We start from the raw sequence: 22746 nt of genomic DNA on the forward strand, positions 1-22746 counted from the left end.
TGAAAGCTGTTAACACAATTTCGTTGTATTGAAAGCTATCAGGAAAATATAGAGAAACAAACAAACTGAGAGTCCTAATTATGTGATATGTCAGTGCCATGTAACTGGAGAACCATGGGTTGTATAGAACCCAACATGGCTTTTTAGTGGCCCCAACACCCCTGACAGTTCCTCCCCCCTCCCCCATAAAAAAAAAACTACAACAGAATTTGGCCAGTGAGCAGACAATTATAACATTCATTTGATACTGTCCAATTACATAATTGCAGAGTAGTGTAATAGGTCATTGCTTACTAATTTAAGCTACACGTACACAGGCAGATCAGGTTGCATAGTCTAAGGAGATCTGTATCCACTTGAGTGGGTTTTTAGTAGCATATTAAAAACAATTGTAAAATAGACATTTTTTTTACCCCACAAAGGTGGCGTTACATAATTAAATGTTTTTGTTTTTTCCAAATAACTATTGGTTGAACTCTTTGGGACCATTTGTCACTGCTTCCTAATGAACCAACACACTGTACCTCAAACATTTGTTCAGTCCACAATGGCTACTTCCGCTGTGAGTCCATTACACTCAATTAATACAGTACAAAAACACTGATATTAAACCAGACGTACAATTTACATATTTTTAATTACTGTGTTTGAAAATAACTTACAAAATATATATATACTGTATAAAGAAATGTACTAGAATTTACACCATCAACAATGCAGTGGGAAATGTGACAGGGTGCTTTTAAAAATAAATGATAATTGAAGATCTTGTTCTGTAATCTGTTCTGTTCATACTAGACCAAAGTGCACCACTTTCAGGGAGCCACTGCCAACTGCCCCCTGTAAAACAAAAACACGTAAATTTTATGTAGAGGTACTGTATATTGCAGCAACACATCAGAATTTTTACCAATCTGGGGATATCCAGGGGAAAAAGGAAATGTGAAAGTGGGATGTCAACACTTAAAACTGCAAGCACTAGGGGTCTCATTCAGACCCGCTCGCAAGCATAAGACGCTTGCAAGCAGGTCGATGTTACCCAAATGCGCATGCGCACGACAGAAGGAGCTCCGTCGTGCGCATGCGCGAGACCCGGACAGCGACAGCCAAGCTGTCGCTCCGGGTCTCGCACCAAAGGGGGCGTGCTGTCGATGTTGATTGACAGCACGCCCCCTTTGGTGGGCTTGCCGGGGGTGTTGTTGCCAGATGGAGGCGTTCCCATGGGAACGCCTACCGTCTGAAGCCGGCCCCATTGACATCAGTAGTGATGTCAGTGGGAGTGATTTTGGCTCTGATAGAGCCAAAATCACTCCAGGGCTTGCGGCAGCGAGACCCTACCGCAGGGTCTCCGTTGCAAGCCCGATGGTCGCGATGGTCTTGACCATCACCATGGATGCTCGCATAAGCTGTGGGTGGTAACCCACAGCTTTGCGAGCGTCCATAAGGCCACTCCAAGTTGAGGTAGGAGGGCCCTGATTCAGAGCAAGCGCTCTGGTCAGAGTGTCCGGCTCTGAATCAGGCCCTAGGTTCCTTATATTCTGCTAGAAAGAGTTTAGGGCATTGCCACCATATATGAAGAAAAGTGCCATCCATTTGACAACTCTTCCAAATCCAACAGGAGCTGGAGACATCAGGAGAGGATTTATTCACGCTTACTACGACATAGTACCATCAAAACAGCACTTAATAGCTATTTTCTGATGCAGATAGATCTCTCTCCCATGGAAGTTTATGGCGTCCTTGATGGTAGACACAGAAGAGGCAAGCTTTGAGAACAACATAGAGAGAAGGCCCCTCGTGGATGATCGTTGGGGAGAGAGAGATTCAAGCAAAGGCAAAGGTCTAAGGTTAAAACGGTCAGTGCAAGAAGCAAAAAAATTCCTGACTAAAAAAATTGAAAAAAAGAAATACATTTGTTGGAAATATGAAAAGTAGATTTAATATCTGAGAAAGGAAGGGGGGAGATTTGGGTATGTGTGAGATCATTAAGGTATTGAATACCATACATCAGCCTGGAGGAAAACTCCCAAGGTTTGCGGCCTGGATTGGCAGAGGTTCCAAGATTAAAATTTAAAATCCCAAGTATCTAGGGAATGAGAGGCCACGGACTAAAAGTGAACAAATTTTTCCATAGAGGATGTTGGAGCTACAGGAGGGAGGATACCTAGGCCAACCCCAAACCTTAAGCCTCTATTGAAGACCACACTCGCTTAGAAGGTGGGTTATTCTAGAAGATACACTGAGTCAGCTTTGCAGAAAGGTAGTAAGCACTGAAGTTGGGAATGGCCAGGCCGCCGCCATCCCCGCCCAAAAAATAAGGGGAAGCATGTATAGTGCCTAAAGGAAGATGCCGATTATCTATTAAACATGCCCGTCAACCTGACGATGATCGCCAGGTTCCACATGTTCAGTGATAGGAGGTCGGTCTCCTGCACTGAATGACGTTCAGTGAATGCCGTTCAGTGCGGGCACCGCATCTAGGCGACCTGAAGGACTGAACGCTAGTCGTTCAGTTGTTCAGGACGCCTAGTGGATAGGTCCCTTTACAGACAAATTATATATAAAGTCTGGTCCTTGAACTGCTGGGGAACTAAGGAACATTTAATTTTATCATTCAGGCCCCGGATGTTACAAGATAGTACTTCAACATGTCAGGTAAGGAGGTAGATTAGGCCAGGAAGCCCCTCAGCCTGGCACAAAACTAGATGGGGGCATGATTAGTGCGATTGCTCCCCTACCCACAGGCATAGAAGACTGCTGCTGTAGCGAGCAGTCTCTCACTGCAGCCCAGCACACAGCAGCGTGTGCTGGGCTGCTGTGAAGTAAGATAGAGGTGGGTGGTAGCGTCGTAATTAGTACCCGCTTCCCCCTCTCTCTTGGCTCCCCTAAATGGAGGTATGGAATCAACAAAACAGGAAGAAGAGCAAGAAGTGGAGCACCATAGGAGCCAGCAAGAGAAGCAGTAGTCTCTGCAGCTGCAACCATGCAGGCTGCGTGCTGAAGAAGAGCCCCACTACCCAATGGTGTATCAGGCGGGAGAGAGCAGCAATGGTTTCCTGGCATCAGGAAGAGGGGAAGGCCCCAAAGCAGGGTGCAGAAGCGGGGAGGCAGATGTGGTGACCTAAGCCCACCGAGAGCACCCCAGAAAAGCTGGAGTGTGTTCAGTATGGATAGATAGAGGTGGGAGTCAGCCACAGGATTAGTGTACAGGATACACAGGCTGGAGAGCGCTAACACATGTGTCTCACTCCATGCCTGTCCAGGCCACACCCACAAATTAATATTTCTTTAGCATTCTTTCTACATTTATGTTTCTTAGTTTACTTCTAACCCCTTCACTGCTGAGGGTTTTCTCACACATGTACTGAAGACATTTTCCAAAGTTAATGCTCGTCAAATTTCAACATCTATATCAATGATTTTTCATATGGTACTGTGACAGAGTGGATCTCTGCCACATTCTGAGAAAAGGGTTACCATAACTGTAGCCAGGAAGGAACCACACCCTTACCTCAATTAAGACCAGCTAAGGTATAAAAAATAGGTAAGTTTAGTTAGTCAGGGGGAATGTGAGGGAGAGGTTGCACTATTAGCAGCTCTCTCTATGCTGGACAAACTGAACCATGACTGTGCTGGGAATATTCTGCTCATTTGAAATGCTGTCTCATGTAAGCTGAATTATTGTTCCTGAACTGTTTGCACCTTATGTAACAAGTCATTACACTGACTCTGCCTTTTCAAGCCTGGAATAAAAAGCTTACTTGTTTGCATCATCTCAGTCTCCCATTGGTCATCTGAATTTACCTACAACATTGTGGTGTCAGAAGTGGGATACAGTGGCAAGCAATGGTAACTGCTCCAGTACTCCCCAAAATGCAAGCCTCAGATGAGGTAGAGGCCTTTCTTACCACTTTTGAAAGGATTGCTACCTTGCAAGCATGGCCCATAGATTCCTGGGCCATACGGATTGCCCCTCTGCTAATGGGGGAGGCCCAAGCTGCATATTGCTGCCCTCTCCCTGGAAGATGCACTGAGTGAAAAAGCTTCCATAACGAATCGGTTTGGCCTCTATCCAGGAGCATACAGGTGGAAATTCAGGTCTTTGTCCTATGATCCTGATGGAAGGCCACACGTCCCTCCCCAGAAACTGTCCGACCTCGCAGTTAAATGGCTGCAGCCAGACATGCATAATTCTGCCCAGCTGGTAGAGTTGGTCACTCTCATACAGTTTCTCCCTGCCAAAGTTGCCCGCTGGTTCCAGCTGCATCGAGTTGAGAAATTGGATTCCACCGTCTGGCTAGTGGAAAATGCCTTGCTGGCGCAGGATGGTATGGAGAACCATTCTTCTTTAATTACGCTGGAGTCTCCCCGTTGTGCTCTACAGCAGGCATTGTCTTGGGATAAGGTGCCCCCACGTAGTATGGATTCGGATAGGCACCAGTACCCCTTGTAGACAAGGGCTCCGGGGAAATTGAGGCCCACAGCTCAGCCCTTCTCTTCACGTAAAAATGGTTTTCAGCCCAAAAGTCGATCTATTGGTAAAGTGATTGTTAGGATCTGGGTTTGTTGTGGAACCGGGGTGATAATAGGAGCAGACACCTGAAGAGATTTAAATTGAAAAGTGGGTTTTTTAATGAGTGAACTTGCAGACATGTATACAGATAAAATAAAGTCCAGAATATTAAGAGGATGGTGATGCTTAGAAACTCTAGTGAAGTATGAATGGGTAATGTCCAGGCAGTGGCAGAATTAATAAGAGTATTTGTAATCCAAATGGTCACTGCAGGGCTGCAGACAGGAAAAGTTACTGATTGATACTGGTGAGATGAGATCCGGACAGGTTATGGAGTAATTGGATTAGCAGCAGCTGATGAAATTAAGTGGAGGGTTGTACTGAGATGGCTCAGTGTAGAGCTACATAAATGGAGGCAGTGCAGGTTCAGGGTTAACTGTAGACACAGGTCCTTTGGCAGGGAAAGGGTAAATAGAAGGTGCAGGATGGTTTCAGCAGGATACTGGGAGCAGGCAGAGCAGTGCAGGCTACTTGGAAGCTGGGATCCAGCAGGAGCACAGGCAAGCACTCAAACAGACAGGTTTATTCAGAAGCACAGGAACTCTCTCACAGCTACGCTGTGAAATACGTTTCACTGGCAACTATGGGAAGCTTGGAACTCCCCTAAGTACCCAGTGCAGAATCGTGATAGGTCAGTGAGAGCATGTGACATGCCAGGACTGGAGCAGCTAAGTCACATGACCAGAGGCAAGATGGCGGTGCCCATACCAGAGTGGAATGGAAACACCACCAGGCCTACCCAGAATGACACAGTGCCCGTGGAACACTTCGCACAGCCAATGCCCGCCACCAGCCCCTCCACCGGAAGGACCATGCCACAGCGCCGTCACAGGTAATACCCGTCATCCCCTATGCCAGGAAACCCTGGTCGTGACAGTGATGGCCACCCATTTTCCAGAAAATGGAGGTCCAGAGTTGAGGTCTTCCCCAATAACCCCAGCTCAAGTGTGTTCCTCATGTGGTTAAGGTGGGCATCAAGAATGGGCATGCCCGCAGATGGATTGCTCTTTTTCCGGTGTCTTTACAGCTAGAGACCTACCCTCTTCCGCTTAGAATACAGGTACATGTGCAAGTCGATAATAGACTGGTCAAGGGCTTGGTGTACTCTGGCTCTGCTACTATGCTGATACAAAGTGATTTGTTTCCCCAGAGTTGTTGCCCACTAGTCCGCATCTGTTTTGTGCATGGAGATGTTTGGGTATTTCCTGTTGCCATGTGTCTAGCAGCCTGCCTAATGGTTCAATGAAGTAGTATTAATTAAGAGATCTTATCACTTCCCCTCGCACCTCAGCCTGATTTAAGAAAGGTCCAATGGGAAGATCCTGCTTTAAAAAGGGCCTTTGAACAGTTCTTTCAGTGGATGGTGTCCTTTTGCCACATGTAGCAGAAGTAAAATATCCCCATTTTGTGTTTTATTTCGACTAGACAAGCACAAACAAACGGGGGACGTGATACGACAGTTGGTGGTCTCGAGCCCTTTTAGAAAGCAGGTACTGGTTTTAGCCCATTCAGTTCTTGGGGTGGTCATTTGGGATGGGATAAGACAGTGGAGAGAATAACCTCTCGATTCTATCAGCCACGTGTTTATGCTGAGGTCTCACGGTTCTGTTCCACTCATTCAGAGTGTCAAAAGACAACAGTAAACCGACCCTCTCCTGCCCCACTGATCCCTCTCTCAATTCTAGGGGTCCCCTTTTAAAAAAATAGGGGTTGATTTAGTGGGTCCCATTGAACCACCATCTAAAGGCTATAAATTAATTTTAGTTGTGGTTGATTATGCTACCTGTTACCCGGAGGCATTTCCCTTAAGGGTCGCTACAGCCAAACAGGAAATGACTAAGTTATTAGAGCTGTTCTCCAGGGTTGGATTACGTAAAGAAATTCTTACCGACCTAGGGACAAACTTTATGTCTCAGTTAATGCAGGGGGTGTTAAAGTTGTAAAAAATTTAATCTGTGAGAACCTCAGTATATCATCCCCAAACGAATGGCTTAGTTGAAAGATTAAACTGTACACTAAAGTCTATGTTAAAGAAGTTTATAGAGACATAAAAAGGTGAGATGAGCTTCTACCCTATTTGGTATTTGCAATCAGAGAAGTGCCCCAGGTTTCTACTGTCTTTGCCCTTTTTCAGCTTCATTATGGGAGGAAGCCACATGGTGTTCTCGACCTTCTGCAGAAAGCATGGCAAGAACAACCAATAGAGGGTGAAAGCATCCTCCAATATGTGGTCCAGATGCATGATCGCATAGACCTACTAGGTCAATTGGCCCGGGATAATTTGGTAGATGCACAGGAGGCTCAAAAACTTCACTATAACCGTAATGCCTGAACTAGAATTTTTTCACCTGGGGATAAAGTACTTTTGTTGTTACCTACTCAGGGAAGTAAATTACTATCATTTGAAGTAAGTAGAAAGGTTGGCAAAGTAAATTTATGATGTTTCTCAACCTGACACCTGTAGAGGTAGGCAGATTTACCATGTTAACCTGTTGAAAGCATGGAAGGATCAAGAGGTGTTTTTTGTTGACCCTGGTAATGGCCAACAGTGACCTTGGTCTACAGATTCCTCAGTTCGATGGGGTCTCTCCACCCCTTGAACTTTTGAATTCAGACAAGCTGAAGCCTCGCTTGGGGAACATTGTTAATGAATTCCCAGATGTTTTTTCTGATAAACCAGGAAGGACCAATTTAGTCTTACATGACATTGTAACCCCACCTGGCGTAGTAGTTCGACAAAGACCCTATAGGCTTCCAAGGGAAAAACAAGCGCAGGTAATCAAGGAAATACAAGAAATGTTGAAGTTAGGGGTAATTGAGGAGTCATCTAGCAACTGGTGTAACCCCATTGGCCCCGAAACCAGATGGTTCCACAAGATTCTGCATAGACTTCCGCAAAGTTAATGCAGTGTCCAAATTTAATGCCTACCCAATGCCAAGGGTTCGGCCAGATATATTTCTACCCTTGATCTTACGAAGGGATATTTGCAAATTGAGCTGACAGAGATAGCTAGAAAGAAAACAGCTTTTTCTACTTTGTTGGGCCTCTCTCAGTGGAAAACAATGCCTTTTGGCTTGCATGGTGCCCCGGTCTCTTTTCAGAGGGTAATGGACTGGGTGCTTTGTCTTCATAAGAATTATGCTGCAGCATACTTGGACGATATAGTCATATATAGTCAGCATTGGAATGCCCATGTTAATAGGCTTAGGGCTGTTCTTCAGTCTTTGAGAGAGGCAGGTTTAACTGCTAATTTGAAGAAATGTGTTCTAGTTAAAAATGAAACCAAGTACTTAAGGTATGTGGTGGACCGTGGGTGTCTGAAGCCCCTTGTGAGTAAGGTACAGGCACTAGCTAATGCCCCAGTTCCGACTACAAAGAAAGAAATAATTAAATTCCTTCCTGGGTTTAGCAGGCTATTACAGGAAGTTTTTGCCTCTAGCTTAGCGGCTCCTTTAACAGATTGTTTGAAAAATTCTGCTCAAAATAAACTTGAGTGGTCTAGGGACTGTCAGTCTGCGTTCACCAAAAGTAAACATATTTTGTGTAAAAGGCCGATTTTAAAGTCTCCAGATTTTACCAAGCCTTTTGTCGTACAAACAGACGCCTCAGATGTGGGCTTGGGGGCAGTTTTGTGTCAGGAGTTTGATGGCATTGAACACCCAATTCTATACCTTAGCAGAAAGTTGTTACCGAACTTGGCTGGAGAGCTGTGCTTCTGCCGCGATTTAGGTTCGCCCTTTAAAAGGCGAAGGTATGTGACAGAGTGGGTCTCTCCCACATTCTGAGGAAAGGGTTAACCTCCCTCAATTAAGACCAGCTAAGGTATAAACACCTGGTAAGTTTAGTCAGTGGAAATGTAAAGGAGAGGTTGCACCTTTAGCAGCTCTCTCTATGCTGGACAATCTGAACTATGACTGTGCTGGGAATACTCTGCTTGTTTGAACTGCTGTCTCATGTCAGCTGAATTATTGTTCCTGAACTGTGTTTGCTTCATATAAGAAGTCATTATACTGACTCTGACTTTTCAAGCCTGGAATAAAAAGCTTACATGTTTACATCATCTCAGTCTCCCATTGGTTGTCTGAACTTGCCTGCTACAGGTACCCACACAAATTACACCTTGTTTATTTTTCAGAAGAATTTGTATTTTCAGAAAATGTTGTCTTTTTAGCTATTCTAACATGTCACATGCGAAAATATCAAGTTTACATACAACTCTGAATCAAGCCCATAGACAAGCCCTTCTTATCATTCGTAATATACTGTATCCTTAAAAATTTGTTTCACAACCGTGATTTTCCTATATTGTTTGGACTCCCAGCATTTGTTACCATACATATATTTTTACATTTTTGTACCTCCTAATGACCATTTTTAGCCCCTCCTTACTACCCGTGACTTTGTCCTGTTCCTGATCTACACTATCTTGTAGACTGCTGTGCCCGGTTTTTAGTTTAATATCTCCAGCGTTCTATCTGAATAGAGCAGTTTGCACCTTCCCCATTTACATGAGCCCCTTTCTACAGTAGATTAGTTTAGTAGACAGAGGGATTTTCACAGTTGCCTAAAAAACTACACTAACTTCTCATACATTACAGACACTGCTGTATTTCAGGTGTAGATGCTGTATAGAAAATTACTACTTTCGCGGTCCTTGCTTCATGTGTACAGCCTGATTTACTGCAAGATATTCAGAGAACTGTCCGTCTACTTCAGTCTCATGGGTATCGATATAACAGAGTAATCACCAACACATTATCATCACAACTACTAACAGTAATGCACATTATCATGCACATAAATATAAACATACCTCTGGTATTAAATCCTCTTCACCTATAAAAGATAATAGGAAAACCTTAAATTATTATTTATACCATGTTAAAATAAGTACTGTAAATGTTAAAATAGTTTATCAATTTATGATAAAGAGCGGTGGGTCTTTTGCACTAATTATTGACATTGAAGAGTAAATTGTTCTGAATATACTAGACAATGAACATACACAATAATATGCAAATGATGAAGCAGTGACAAGTCAACCACGAGCACAACACTCATAAGCAAACACAGGGGGAGGGTTCCAGTTGCCCTAAAACCCCTTCGCCCCTGGCTCAAATTAGGACTACAATAAAAATAGTATATAATACAATTTTATTATAGCCAAGGCCACAACATGCAGTTTACGGGACCGAACAGAGCTGCTGCGCATGCCGCCCAGTGGCAGCAGCTTTTCCTACCGTGTTTGTTGTGTATGTGTGGATCTGAGCGCTCACTCAGTGCACCGGACCAGAGAGATTAGAGAGCAGCTGCCAGCAAGAAAAGTCAGGCATCTTAACATGAGCTGGGAGAATATTGTCAGTTCTGTGTATTTACTTTAAGTATACTTAAATACCACAAGCTGATTCAAAAGTGTGTTTTTACAGAAAAGTATGTTTCACAAGAAAGGACAGAGGGCCTGATTGGTGGTTGGGAATCTGCGCAGGCACCTGAGCCTTACTGCGCATTTGCAGTAGGGGTCCTGCGTGTTCGCATGCATACTATCAGTTATTGGCAGTTTGCTGCAGTTTGTGGGAAGGGAGGGGGCGTAGACAGCCTCTGTTTTCCAAAATGTACACCTTATGCACATGTGACAAAAACCCTTAAAAATACAAATCCTGTGTTTGCTCCTGGCATTAAACCTAAAATCAAAGCTTTTTATTAGAATTAACCACTTCTTACATTCACAAATACATATGTAGCAACTTGAAGAACCAGGTTGAATAGAATACGATAATCTTGGTACTGTCCTGTTTTGTCCGTGTATTACTCTCATATGCAGGAAGAGAAAACCTTATCGTACATTTATTGTGAAACATATTAGGAAGGTAACAGAAAAAAAGTGTTCATATTCAACTAGCTTTTGATAGCAGAATAGATAATAGGATCTTATGCTAAAGTGTATCAACTGAAATGACAGGTTTAACGATCAATTTAAATCAAGTCAGTCATTTGATCATTATTTGTATGTGTAGGGTAATCTTGGAGGTGCAGATGAGAGGGGTAATGTCATTAATTAAAGGAGTTGTTTACTTTTGGACAAAAACTTTTATTCTAAAGTCTCCCAGGGTTGGTTACGTGATCCCGGCACTGATAATGCCGGCAGTCAGAATCCCAACAGCGTAATTCCAACGGTGGAAATCCCGACAGATGCAGGTAAGTAATCTATCCCTTCCCCTAACACACCTTTCCTGCAGCCTAACTCTCACTGTAGGGATCGTAGCCGCTTAGATTCTGACCCCCATCATTCTGTGTGCCTGGATGCCGATAACATCCCCTCTCCCACCCAGCAAGTAGGGAACAGAACTTGCCTATTCAATGCTAAACTGATTCCGTTCTCCTTTGCTGTGAGATGACACAACCAATCAGCTTCTGCCTTCAGGTAATGGCATAAGTCACAGAATACTATAGTGCATAATCCAATTTTTACAATACAGTTATGATTCCCACCTGATATAAGCAGCCAATGTGATGTAACAAAGGGAATTATTTGACTTCATGTGACAGGAACAGTTATACAGAATGTAGGGAATGTATATTATATTGCAATACCTTAAAACTAAAGCAGTGAATCGGTTAACTGGCAACAGCTCATGCTACATCAGTATCAAATGCAAGCACTGTACTTCTGTCTAATCCTCTTACTCTACTGTAGAGGATTCTTTTAATAATTTCCCTTACCAATGCGATTAGCATAGGTTTACCCAACTACTAAAACATTTGTAAATCCTAAATAATTAAGATAATATTAAATTATAGTGTACTTAACACTGCAGAGTGAACGTACAAAAATTGTCAGGAAGGACCAAATGCAGGATAAATGTGACTGGTCCACATTAATTCTGCATTCTGTTTTTCATTACTGTAGAGATGGGTACACACTAAATGATGTGTGTACCCACCAATTCAACAGACAACCCCCCCCCCCTGCCGAGGGGCCGACACATCGGATGGCCAGGACAACACTACAAGGTCTGGTGCCCGACATGTCGGCCCCTGTCGCATAGTCAGGTTGGCCTGCATGCAGTAAGCACTGGACGACATAGAGCATACACACTAGAAGATTTTGAATGATATGTCTTTATGATGCGTCAGAATCGGGCATATCATTCCAAAAATTGTCTATAGTGTGTAGGCACCTTTAACACAGTGCTTCTTCAATCCAGTCCTTGGGGCACACAAACAGTGCATGTTTATATCCTTGCTGAAGCACAGGGGTATTCATTACTGACTGATACAGCTACAGGTGGTTCTAATTATTTCACCTGATTCCGAGAGGAAACCTGGAAAACATGCACTGTTAGTGTGTCCTGAGGACTGGAATTTGAGAAGCACTGCACTAGCATGCTACATCATTGGCAGTCTCTCTTTTCTATGCTTTTAAGAAAATATATTCCATCTGTCATGAGGCATCAGTTAATTATCAGAAAACATAATTGTATAATCATGAGTAAACTAAAACAGCTGTATAGACTGAAGTGGAACAGTACCCATTTTGGCCATTGCAAATTACAGGATATTTGCTGACTTTAAAATAACTTTCCATAAAGCATCTCTCAAAGTAAGGCAGTTTCCAAATGGGTTATTGAACATGCATCATTCTCTCTGCACATGTTTGGGCAGCACAGACGGTGTAATGGTTAGAGTTACTGCCTCACAGCACTGAGGTCATGGGTTTCGTTTCCCACTACGGCCCTAACTGTGTGGAGTTTGTATATTCTCCCTGTGCCTGCGTGGGTTTCCTCCGGGTACTCCTGTTTCCTCCCACACTCAAAAAATATACTGGTAGGTTAATTGGCTCCCAACAAAAAATGAACCCTAGTGTGTATGTGTGCGAGCATGTGGTAGGGAATATAGATTGTAAGCTCCACTGGGGCAGGTACTGATGTGAATGGTAAGATATTATCTGTAAAGCGCTGCGGAATATGTGTGCGCTATATAAATAACTGGTAATAATAATAATAATAATAATAATAATTCCTGTAGTGACACATACACTGAAGGTAAAGGAACATCTGGTCACCTAAGCAGGGTGGGGCTATGCTCCATTGCCTTGCGCCAGGGAGGAAAAAAACACATTGTGGGGCTCTGTGCCATTAATGGCCGAGGATCTCCGCCATTGATAGCAAAACCATCAACCATTGGTGGTTAACCATCGATGGTCATCTCTTCTGATTGTATTCTAAACATGCCCGAGTGACACCTTATACTTGTTTATTTGAACAATAGGTACTATTCTTTTTGAAATAAGTAATCTTATGTAATAGCATGAACAACATTTACACCCTATTTCAAATACCCACAGCAGACGTTACTTGTCAGTGTTTATTGAAGAAAACATAAAATAAGCCAACAAAAAGAAGCAACGATTCAGTGCTTGAAGAACCATGTTTGACAATAATTATTTTCTGTATGAGTTTATCAATCTCTTACATCATTTGGAGCAGAGAAGGGAAAGGGGGGAGCGTGATGGATATTTAAATATACGACTGCCTTTGTTTTACTATCCCATAGGCAGACCTAGCAACAGATGAGGAAGACGTGTCTGTGAGATTACGTCAGAGATGTGTGATTGAATTTTGTGTGCAGCTTGGAAAAAGCGGAAATGTTTCCATCCACTGGACTGATGTTTGGATTCCGGATCATAGTGACGAATCCACGATTCATCACACGTCAAAATCGATGTCAGGAAATCGGGTATCCTCTCCAACATTCGAATGGTGCTCTTGCACGATTCAACTCGTCATCGCATCTGCTCTTCTGTGAGATTTCTGGGCACCCACCTGGCACACACGCAATGCATTTTCAGTTCCTTTGTCACAATATGCTGAACCCGTTCGAATGAGATGCCAAGTGAAGCCGAAATTTTGCTTTAAGTTAACCTTCTGTCATTTTGCAACATCTCCACAGCTTTGGCAATGTTGACATCTGTAAACACGGTGGATGGTCTCCTAGAACACGCTTTGTCAGTCACTTGCACCACCAAAATACTGCAGCACGGCTAATTGTTTCTCCACCGTATGCTTTACGTAACATTTCATGAGTTTAATTTCCAATTTTTCCAAGTTTAGCACAAAATTCAATCACACATCTCTGACGTAATCTCACAGACACGTCTTCCTCATCCGCCATGACGAAACGTACAAAGATCTTCCACTCGCTGTGACCAAACAAAGACGACTACAGCAGTCCAACCGCAGGTTCAGATACATCGATGTATGAGCTTCACAATAACCAGCATAGCGTTGCCACGTCTACCTATGGGACAAATAGAGGCAGTCTCATTACTTTTCAATCAGCCCTCGTATCAAGGGTTTTAACAAGGTGCAGGAGGGAAACATTCTTCAAAGGAAGAGAAGTACTAGAACATAAGGACATGCACTGAGATTGGAGGAAGGTAGATTCAGAGGTAAAATTACTTCTAAAGAAAGGGAAGTGGATAAGCAGGATAGCCTCCCATCAGAGGTGGTAGAGGCAAATAAAGTAGAGCAATTTAAACATGCTTGGAATAGACAGAAGAATATCCTTACAAAGAACTAAGGATCAGGGGTTTGAGGTTACTATATGTTAAAAAAGGGGCAGATTAAATTGGTCAAATGGTTCTTATCTGACATCAAATTATGGCCCTGATTCAGACCCGCTCGCTGCCGCAGGCAGCTCGCAGGGTCTGTCGGCTTTTTATTTATTTTTTACTCCTGCCGCTCGCAAAGCTGTGGGAGACCTCCCACAGCTTGTGTGAGCAACCTGGAGACCGTCGCGATTATCGCGACCATCGGCCTTGCGACAAGACCCTGTGGTAGGGTCTAGGCTGTTGCAAGGCCGAGTGGACTTCCTGCACTAATAGAGCAGGAAGTCTACTACTGACATCAGCAGTGATGTCAGTAGGTCCTCCCACAAACGCCAGGCGTTCCTAAGGGAATGCCTGCATTTGTGCAGCCACCCCCCCACCCGCCTACAAAACGGGGCGAGCTGTGAGTCACCATTTGTAGCGAGCCCCGTGGCGACTGAAGTTCAGTCGCTTGGCGGGGCTCGAGCATGCGCACACCGGACGCGGCGCAATGGCCAAACATCGAGCCGCTTGAGAGCGGCTCTGAATCAGGTCCTATATGTATTGGATGCATTTTTACCCAACCTTCTTTAAAACACTACCCCAATTCACTGATGTTGTAGGGTACAGGTTTTCAAACTCAGGGTCTCATTCAGACCCGCTTGTAAGAGCCGATGCGCAAGCCCCGGAGCAATAGAGAAATTCTCTCGCTCCGGGGCTTACTACAAAAGTGGCGGCTGTCGATGGTGATCGACAGCTCGCACCGTTTTGTAGGCGGGGCGGTGGCTTGCCAAACGGAGGGGTTCCCGACAGAACGCCTGCCGTTTAGGGGCGGCCCCACTGACATCTTTCATGATGTCAGTGGTGAGCTTCCGGCTCTAATAGAGCCGAAAGCTCACTGGGGCTTGCGGTAGACAAGACCATACCACAAGGGTCTCGTCGCAAGCCCCAATGGTCTTGACCATCGCGACCAACCTGGCCGCTCGCTAAAGCTGTGGGTGGTCACCCACAGCCTAGCGAGCGGCCAGGAGGCCGGGTCAGAAAATAGATGCGGCTGCCCTCATTCAGAGCGAGTGCTCGCATTTTGCGAGAGACTCTGACTGAGGTCCTCAGGATCCAGAACAATACATGTTTTCCAGGTTCCTCATTTAATCACAAGTGAAATAATTAGCTCCACCTGTGGATCTTTAAAATGTGTCTGTGAGTAATGAATACACCTGTGCACCTGCTAGGTGACCTGGTGTTTGGAGTCCTGAGAACCGAGTTTGAGAACCACTATTTTAGTGCATTTATCCATGCACAGATTTAATAAGCTCCTGCCACAGCATCACAATGGGGATTGAGGTCAGGTCTTGTCCTATTGTCCTTGGCCCCTCCCCAATAGATCCTGATTCCTGCCATTATGCTCCCTGCTATGCCCATTTCACTATGAAGTGGTAGGGATGCGGAAGGGCCAGCTTTCTCTTCTGGAGTCCTCGGGGACTCCCCCCAAAATTCATAAAACTCCCGGATGTTTCTGGAGAGTAGGTAAATATGCAATATCCTTATAATTTACAACTAATTTTAAGGAGGGTGCAGGAAGAAATCCTTTAGTCGGACCAAACAAAGTGCTGAGCTGAATAGCTCCGGGAGCTCCCTTCCGAGGCTGTTCAGCATCACGCTGATTTGAATTGTGCCCTTTATATCTACTTTCTGAGCTCTTGTGTTAAGCTAATTGAGGTGTGCTAATACTTTTATAATTAAATAATTTTGGATTATGTCCTTTTGATGGGTGTGGTATGATATTTTGACATGGTCATAATGTCGACATTGACAATACTGACATTCATCACGTAGACAGTGATGAAATGTTGACATACTGTATCATCCCTGGTGGCACAGCGGTGACTTAACGTGCACCCGACGACTGCAAGTCCAGTGCGGCTTCCAGGTCCCGGCGATCAAGTGACTGTGACTTCCGGGTCATAGCTGTGATCCTCCGGCATTCTGGTGAGTATTTCTCCCTAATCCCTACCTCTAGTGCCTAAATTTAACTAACCCCACCACAGCCTAACCTTAATGTCGAGATTTCATGTGAGAATGTCAACATCATTTCTGATATCATATCTGTCAACATTAAGAATGTCGACATTGTCAACCTTTTGACTTCATCCTCTTTTGGCAAGGGATCTGTGTGATCCAGAAACATCTGGAAATATAACCCAGTAGGCGAAGAAACTGCAGACACACCCACTGGGGTCTGAGATGCATTTTTTGAGAGGTGACTGCAATTCTCCAGCGTGTTATGTTGTATAAGCATCCTCCGTTCTAGGTCATACTTGCCTACATTCCTGGGCAGCTGTCCGGGAGCTGCAAGAGGGTACCTGCTGCTCTCTTCTTTGGTGGGCGGGGCCAGACAATAGACGGCATTAGGCCCCACCCCCTTTACAGAAAATCCCCACGATTCACAGGTCCGTAAGGAAGGGGCAGGGCTAAATGTAGGGCAGGGCTAAATGACGCGATTTGCTCCATTTAGCCCCACTCCTTCCCTACGGACCTGAAAATTCCAGGTAAAATCTCCCCATCCTGTGGGAGAGATGTCTACTCTTCTGGGGGTGCGGGGGGTTACCCGAAAAATTGGGAGCCTCTCACGATTCCCGGGAGAGTAGGCATGTATGTTCTAGGTACAATTAGTGAAGACCATTTTTGAAGTTACGGTACCATTAGGAACCCTGTCTTAGACCATTTAAATGTGTGCATTTGTGTAGAATGGTTTGGTAACAGGCTTTTTCCCTACTGTCTGCGTTTTAGTGTAGGCCTTTAGCTGTCCTCTAATTTGTTTTGCATAGGAAGAACTGCCAGGTTAGGTAGTAATAATGAATCAGCAGCAAAAATTTAAATGTTACAGCAGAATATGTCAAGTTTAAAAAGCATTTGTTGAAATGCACGTCTTTAAAATAAAAGGTTGTGAATCCAGTGACGAGGATGTAGATGCTGACAAGGGCGCTGGAGATGACACACCCATCCAAAGTGGGAGCAAGTCAATATATTCTGTTTGCCTAGATGACACAAAGATTAGGAAAACTGCATATTTGAAGTGCACGTTTACTGTGACTTCAAACTAAGGTCACAGTCTATAATGCTTGCACAGTGTTAGCAGACAAAACACAAATTATTCCTAGCAAGAGGATATTGGCAGAATTTCTCCACTGTTCAGAGAACAGGAGACACAGGAACACCCTTGGGACATAAACTAGACAGGCAGGTGTTGGGATCCCTGTGCCACTCTACCTGTGATTACCACAGCTTCTCCAACTGGTTTGTTGTGTCTCACCCCCAAACACCTCTGTAGCTCTTCATAGCTGAGCACTCGTCAGGCTTTCATCATCTTTAATATCCCTTTCACATTACTGCTAATACCCAATTCACGAAATGTCTACAAAAATGTAAAATAACCACTAATTATACAGTTAAAGAGATACAGTAAGTGCTCTGTAGTGATAAAAGTGCTTAGCTTTGTTGGAAAAAATGTATATAAACTAACAAGCGCTTTAAGGAGTTTCTATTGATGTTCTTCTCATATGTTGCACTCAATGGCGCTGAGAGGGGAGGGGGATATACTAATTACCCAGGTCTGCTGCCACCCCTTCCCCCTTCTTACCAGTCCACGGAAGCGGCCTCTCTCCCCAGCCCAGCGCAGGCTGCCGTGTGCTGGGCAGCGGTGGGTCCAGGGTGGGCACTGAGATTTTAGAACACAATGGTGGGAATTGCACCATTGCCTCTCATGTGACCTCTTTATTAATGAGCTTTTTGTGTTATTAGTGTTTGAAAAGGACAAAAAAGTGGTTAAGTAGTAACATGGAGGTGATATATAAGGGCTGATTCTGACTTAGCTCTGTGCACGGACACCAAGCTTTTGCATACAGAACATTTGTATATCTGTCCTATTCTGAGTCATACGGAACTCGGCTGGATCGCATTTCGGGGCAGCAACAATACAATCGAAAGGGACTGCTCTGCCTCGTGGGAGTGTCGCGGGCGTGTATCTAGCCTTTGTACGATTCTGAGATGTGCGTACAGGGAAGGGAAGCCTGTTTCTGATCTCTTGTATCTAGCGTGGGGCTGCTGCAAGTGAGGATACTGAAGATGACAGCTGTGACAGGTGTAAAATCAATGGGCGGCACAGGTTTCCGCCTGCCAATGCACAAACCTCTGCATTAGCCCTATGAGAACCACACAGTTTAGAGGGATATGATAACAATGTGTATTTTACTCAAGGTGGGAGCCAGCAATAATGGTATTTTTTGTTTTCTTTCCTTTAGTTTTTTTACTTGCACTTTAAAAAAAAATTATTATTATTTTCTCTTTACAATCTGGGAAATTCACCAGAAAATCCATCAGATCACCCCTGGTTTTAGAACACAGATTCAGTGTAAAATAGATACAATACTTATCAATGCAACAGTATATATTAGATGCAGATTACTTGGGAATGCTGACTGGGGATTGTATTGGTCATCTGTGAAATATGCCCGATAGTGGTTCAACTGATATCGGCTGCGGTGTGGTTGGCGAGCATAACTGAACGCAGCCCCGAGCGGCTTCCCATACAATAGCGACTTTCCATCACACAACTTTCAGTTTGGACGCTAAGCGTGGTGGTACGAGGAAGAGCATGTTTACCCTCGCTAATTTTACATGGATAAGAGGTAATTATTTAAAATTGAGGTATAAAAAAAATAAAACTAATAAGACTTTCTTTAGCGTTTAGTGAATAAAGCTCCTTATACTTTGGATAAAAATCTGAAAATATATTACATGTGAACTGAATCTAGGGAGGGGCAATCACTTTCTTCTCGGCTCCAATCATGTAAAGGCCTGGATGCAAATTACAATATACAACTAGAACGTTTCAATGGGGGAGAAACGCGTTACTCATTCCTACTAAAAATTTGCTATACTACGGAATAGAAAGCTTATAGAAATATTACAAATATTACCAAACAAATATAAGATTCTCGAACACTTACACTTTAACTATAGTTATAACACAAGAAAAATATATACGTTTCCGCTGTGAAATACAGTTATAACATAAGTAACCATTTTGTGCATGTATAGAATCTGAAGAATCTATCTCTACAGGAAGCTTTGCTTTAATATAATATTCAAGTACAGCGCTAGATTCCTTTCTCTGAGCGGTTTAAGACTCTTACTGTAGATCTGACATATATTTGTTCAGGCTTGTGAAATAAGAAATTACTGGCAAAATACATCATCGTGTTTCATTTCAAGGCACCCCATGCACAAATATGAGTAACCTTAATTTATACACACTGTGCTGTGCAGGCTGTTATAAATGTGCCTCTGTAATAGCAAGATATATCTCTTAAGCCATGGTTCATGTCAGATAAAGCATACATTGTGTGTCGCTTACATAAGATACATCCACCACATTCATTGCTCTCTGCATGTCTCCCCAGCTCCCTCTGGTAATAAATTACATCACTCAAAGCATTTAACATCCATTTTCTGATTCATACCTTGATTCCAAGGCAGCGTTTTATTCAGAGTTTCAGCATAGACTTCAATTCCAATCTCGTTCTCTATGTGAACTAATTGTCTGTGAAAATAAAAAAGATAAAAAAAAAAAATAAAACACTCAGCAAAGAGGGCAATCATTGGGAATAAGTCATTTAATTTGTTTACTGCATTGGGCAATGTACATTATGTAGTCGTCTTTCAGTGCTGTCAAGCTGCACAGCTTTTTGTCTGACTATATTCAATTTGCTGACTCAACTGTGGCCATGATGGCTCCAAACGAGTCCGTGTCTGGCTTCAGACAGGGTGGTTACACATAGCTGTCTTTGTGTCACCACAATGATATTGCACAATGTCACGCGCAGTCAGTAACTCTCCAGCAGTGATCAGGTACACAGAATTCTTCTAGTTGTACAAGCAGACGAAAAAAGTTTATTTGCTCTGTGTACAAAGATTTCTTACTATGTATTTCTGTGCTTTATAGCCATGTATTTATACCATTAGGCATAATGGTATAAACAGCTCTCCACCATTATAGCTCAAGTTCAAAGGAAATGGTTTACTTTCAGATTACATCTTTAGCATCCTCTCCCTCGATTTAAATGGTTTATGTAGCATACGTATTATGTAGAACATTTATTTGTCAGAGTTTCCTAGCTAGCTGTATTATTACATAGGTTTGTTTAACAGTTTCTCATATTTCCCTTTACACTCCTCTTTGCGTTATGTTTCTTATTCAATCCTATTATGTGCGAATTGCCGTTGCAATGGCGTTAAAACACCGACAACGGACAGGCACCTCGCACCCTTCACAAACCGCTCTGAGACCGAATTCGCTGAATTTTGCTTGGAGCCCTATGGGGCTGCACCGGGCTGCCATAAAGTGCGGCGTATGTTAAATACATTAGAAAAATACAAATAGGCAAACATTGAATGATTCTTCCCATAATTATGTTCCCAATTAGACCAAACAAAGAGTTACATCAACAATGAATAGTTTAGGTATTCTAAATATAGGGCTACTAAAATGTGCACATCTTGTAAGGTATAATGGAACTATGGGATGTAGAAATATAGAAGAAATGGTAGGTTTTTAATTATTTTATTTACATTTTTAAATGTAACCATATTTATGTAACCAAGGTGCCTGTCTCAGGTATCCCCTACTGCCAGCACTGATAGAGTCAGGCTGTTACTCACTGAGCTCTACATAGCAATCACTTTAATCTGTTACTTATGGTCATTGACAACTAGGTTATTGGTATGGGACTACAGACTGCAATACATGGCTGCCACTGCTTATTGTATAACAGTGGCTCACAAACAAATACGATGACTAAAGAGGGAAGAAATACGACCAAAGCAATGTATTTGATAAATATTGCAAAAAGACGTGGCAAAGCAAATAAAGCCAGCTGAAGATGGCAACCCTCTTTTACCTTTTATCAAACCAATGTAAGGGTGTGTTGTGGTAAGTGAGGTTTAAGTGACATGTTGGGAAGTATGACGGAAAATGTGGGATATTTTTTGGCAAGTGGCATGTTTGGGCACTTTGTGGCAACTGGGAGATTTAAAAGGCATGTGGGGGTAATTTGGAGCAAGCTGGAGTCCACATAATACATGAAAGGTATGAAGAACATTTAGGAGCACTTTTGGATAAGGGATATTTTTTTAAGGGTAATGTGTGGCCCTTTGGACAGTTAGAGGGCACATATGTGACTCTTGAAGAGTTGTCCATCTCTGTTTTATCTTTCTACATATTATACCTTCATCTCCATTGATCTCATAAAACATGCAAAATAACAAATATCTGCTCCCTGATATCTTTTTCCTTAATTCCATTAAAATGGTATGAATTTTTAATGGTTGGGGTCCCAGAGTGGTAAATGCATGAAAGGATGACACATAAGCCAGACAGAAGGGGTGTCTAAAAGTAGACAACCTTTATCTTTGTCCATGCTTACCAGGCAGCCCATATTTGTAAATACCGCAAATACTCACCACAGGTGTAGAGATCCTATTTCTCCACTGGATAACTCAGAGGTTTGGTGATACAATCAGATCCATATGTAGTACTCATACAGTACATGCTCATTGTATATTTTCCGCTGTAAAATATACTGGCCTATTCTCTGGGATCATGCCAGGTTTCTTTGGCACATAATATCTGGTTACAAGTGTGGCTTGTTCCTGGATGTCTGTAGCCTGCTCTTGTCTTAGGATTGTCCACTGGCTCTGGCTCATGGTTTGATTCACTAGTACTCTGCTGTCCACTGCTCCTGCTGTACCTTAACTTCTTCCCCTGGCAGCTATATCCTCGACCATTTAAATGATGACTTATTCTAAGACAAATAATGTTCCCTTTAGGTTGTATACAATCTAACATACACACTGTGTTGTGACGATAACAACATTCCCCTCACTAATCAGTAAAGAGCCATCAAACAAAATACCACCATAGCTTCAGAGGAGGAAAATGCCATTATGGCTTTTGGGAAAAATTGCTGCTTCCAGGAAATTTTTCAGGCATAACCACTGATAAGTAACTTACTCAGGCTTCTCTGATTGGCTGGCTGGTCAATATTAACCAATCAGGGGAGCCCAAATGAACCAGTGCTGGTTGCTTGGGGCGCTAAAGTATACAGTTTTGTTTTTTTTTGGCTTCACAGTATTGTTTTATTTTATAATATTTCCATGACAGTCACTGAGTAGGGAACAAAAAACAAGAAGCCCTAACATCATCAGATCGCTATATCATCTCAGAGCTGGTAGATTCTGAGGTTCAGTAAACACCTGTGACCTTAAGGATAATATTGTAGAGTGACATTTGTCACAAAGGAAAACCATCCATACATATTACAGTTTAACAAACCGCTGACATAAGTACAAAACAAAACCAGTGCGTTTCATTTTAATAATTGGATACCCTAAAAGTACACAATGTGGATACAATGGTGAATTCTGCTCCATCCTGAGTATTAACTTGTCAGAAGACAGAGAGCATAAGACACGCTCATTGCCGGAATCAGAATATGCACACAAGCCTGGCCAAGCTGACATATGTGG

General features: G+C 43.1%; 1 protein-coding gene across 3 annotated transcripts in view; it reads right to left on the bottom strand.

Annotated features, from left to right (window-relative positions):
• Positions 1–212: 212 nt before the first annotated feature.
• Positions 213–22746, bottom strand: part of WDPCP (WD repeat containing planar cell polarity effector) — a 373120-nt gene continuing 350586 nt past the window's right edge. For all 3 annotated transcript variants that reach the window (XM_088477497.1, XM_088477498.1, XM_088477496.1), the window contains 3 exons: positions 19683–19762; positions 9388–9410; positions 213–840 (listed from right to left, as the gene is read on the bottom strand). In XM_088477497.1, the coding sequence (XP_088333623.1) occupies positions 790–840; positions 9388–9410; positions 19683–19762 (154 nt within the window). In that variant the 3' untranslated portion in view covers positions 213–789. The remainder of the gene's footprint in view (positions 841–9387; positions 9411–19682; positions 19763–22746) is intronic.

The sequence above is a fragment of the Taudactylus pleione genome, unplaced genomic scaffold (genome assembly GCF_031769625.1).
Source record: "Taudactylus pleione unplaced genomic scaffold, aTauple2 ptg000201l, whole genome shotgun sequence".
NCBI lineage: Eukaryota > Metazoa > Chordata > Amphibia > Anura > Myobatrachidae > Taudactylus > Taudactylus pleione.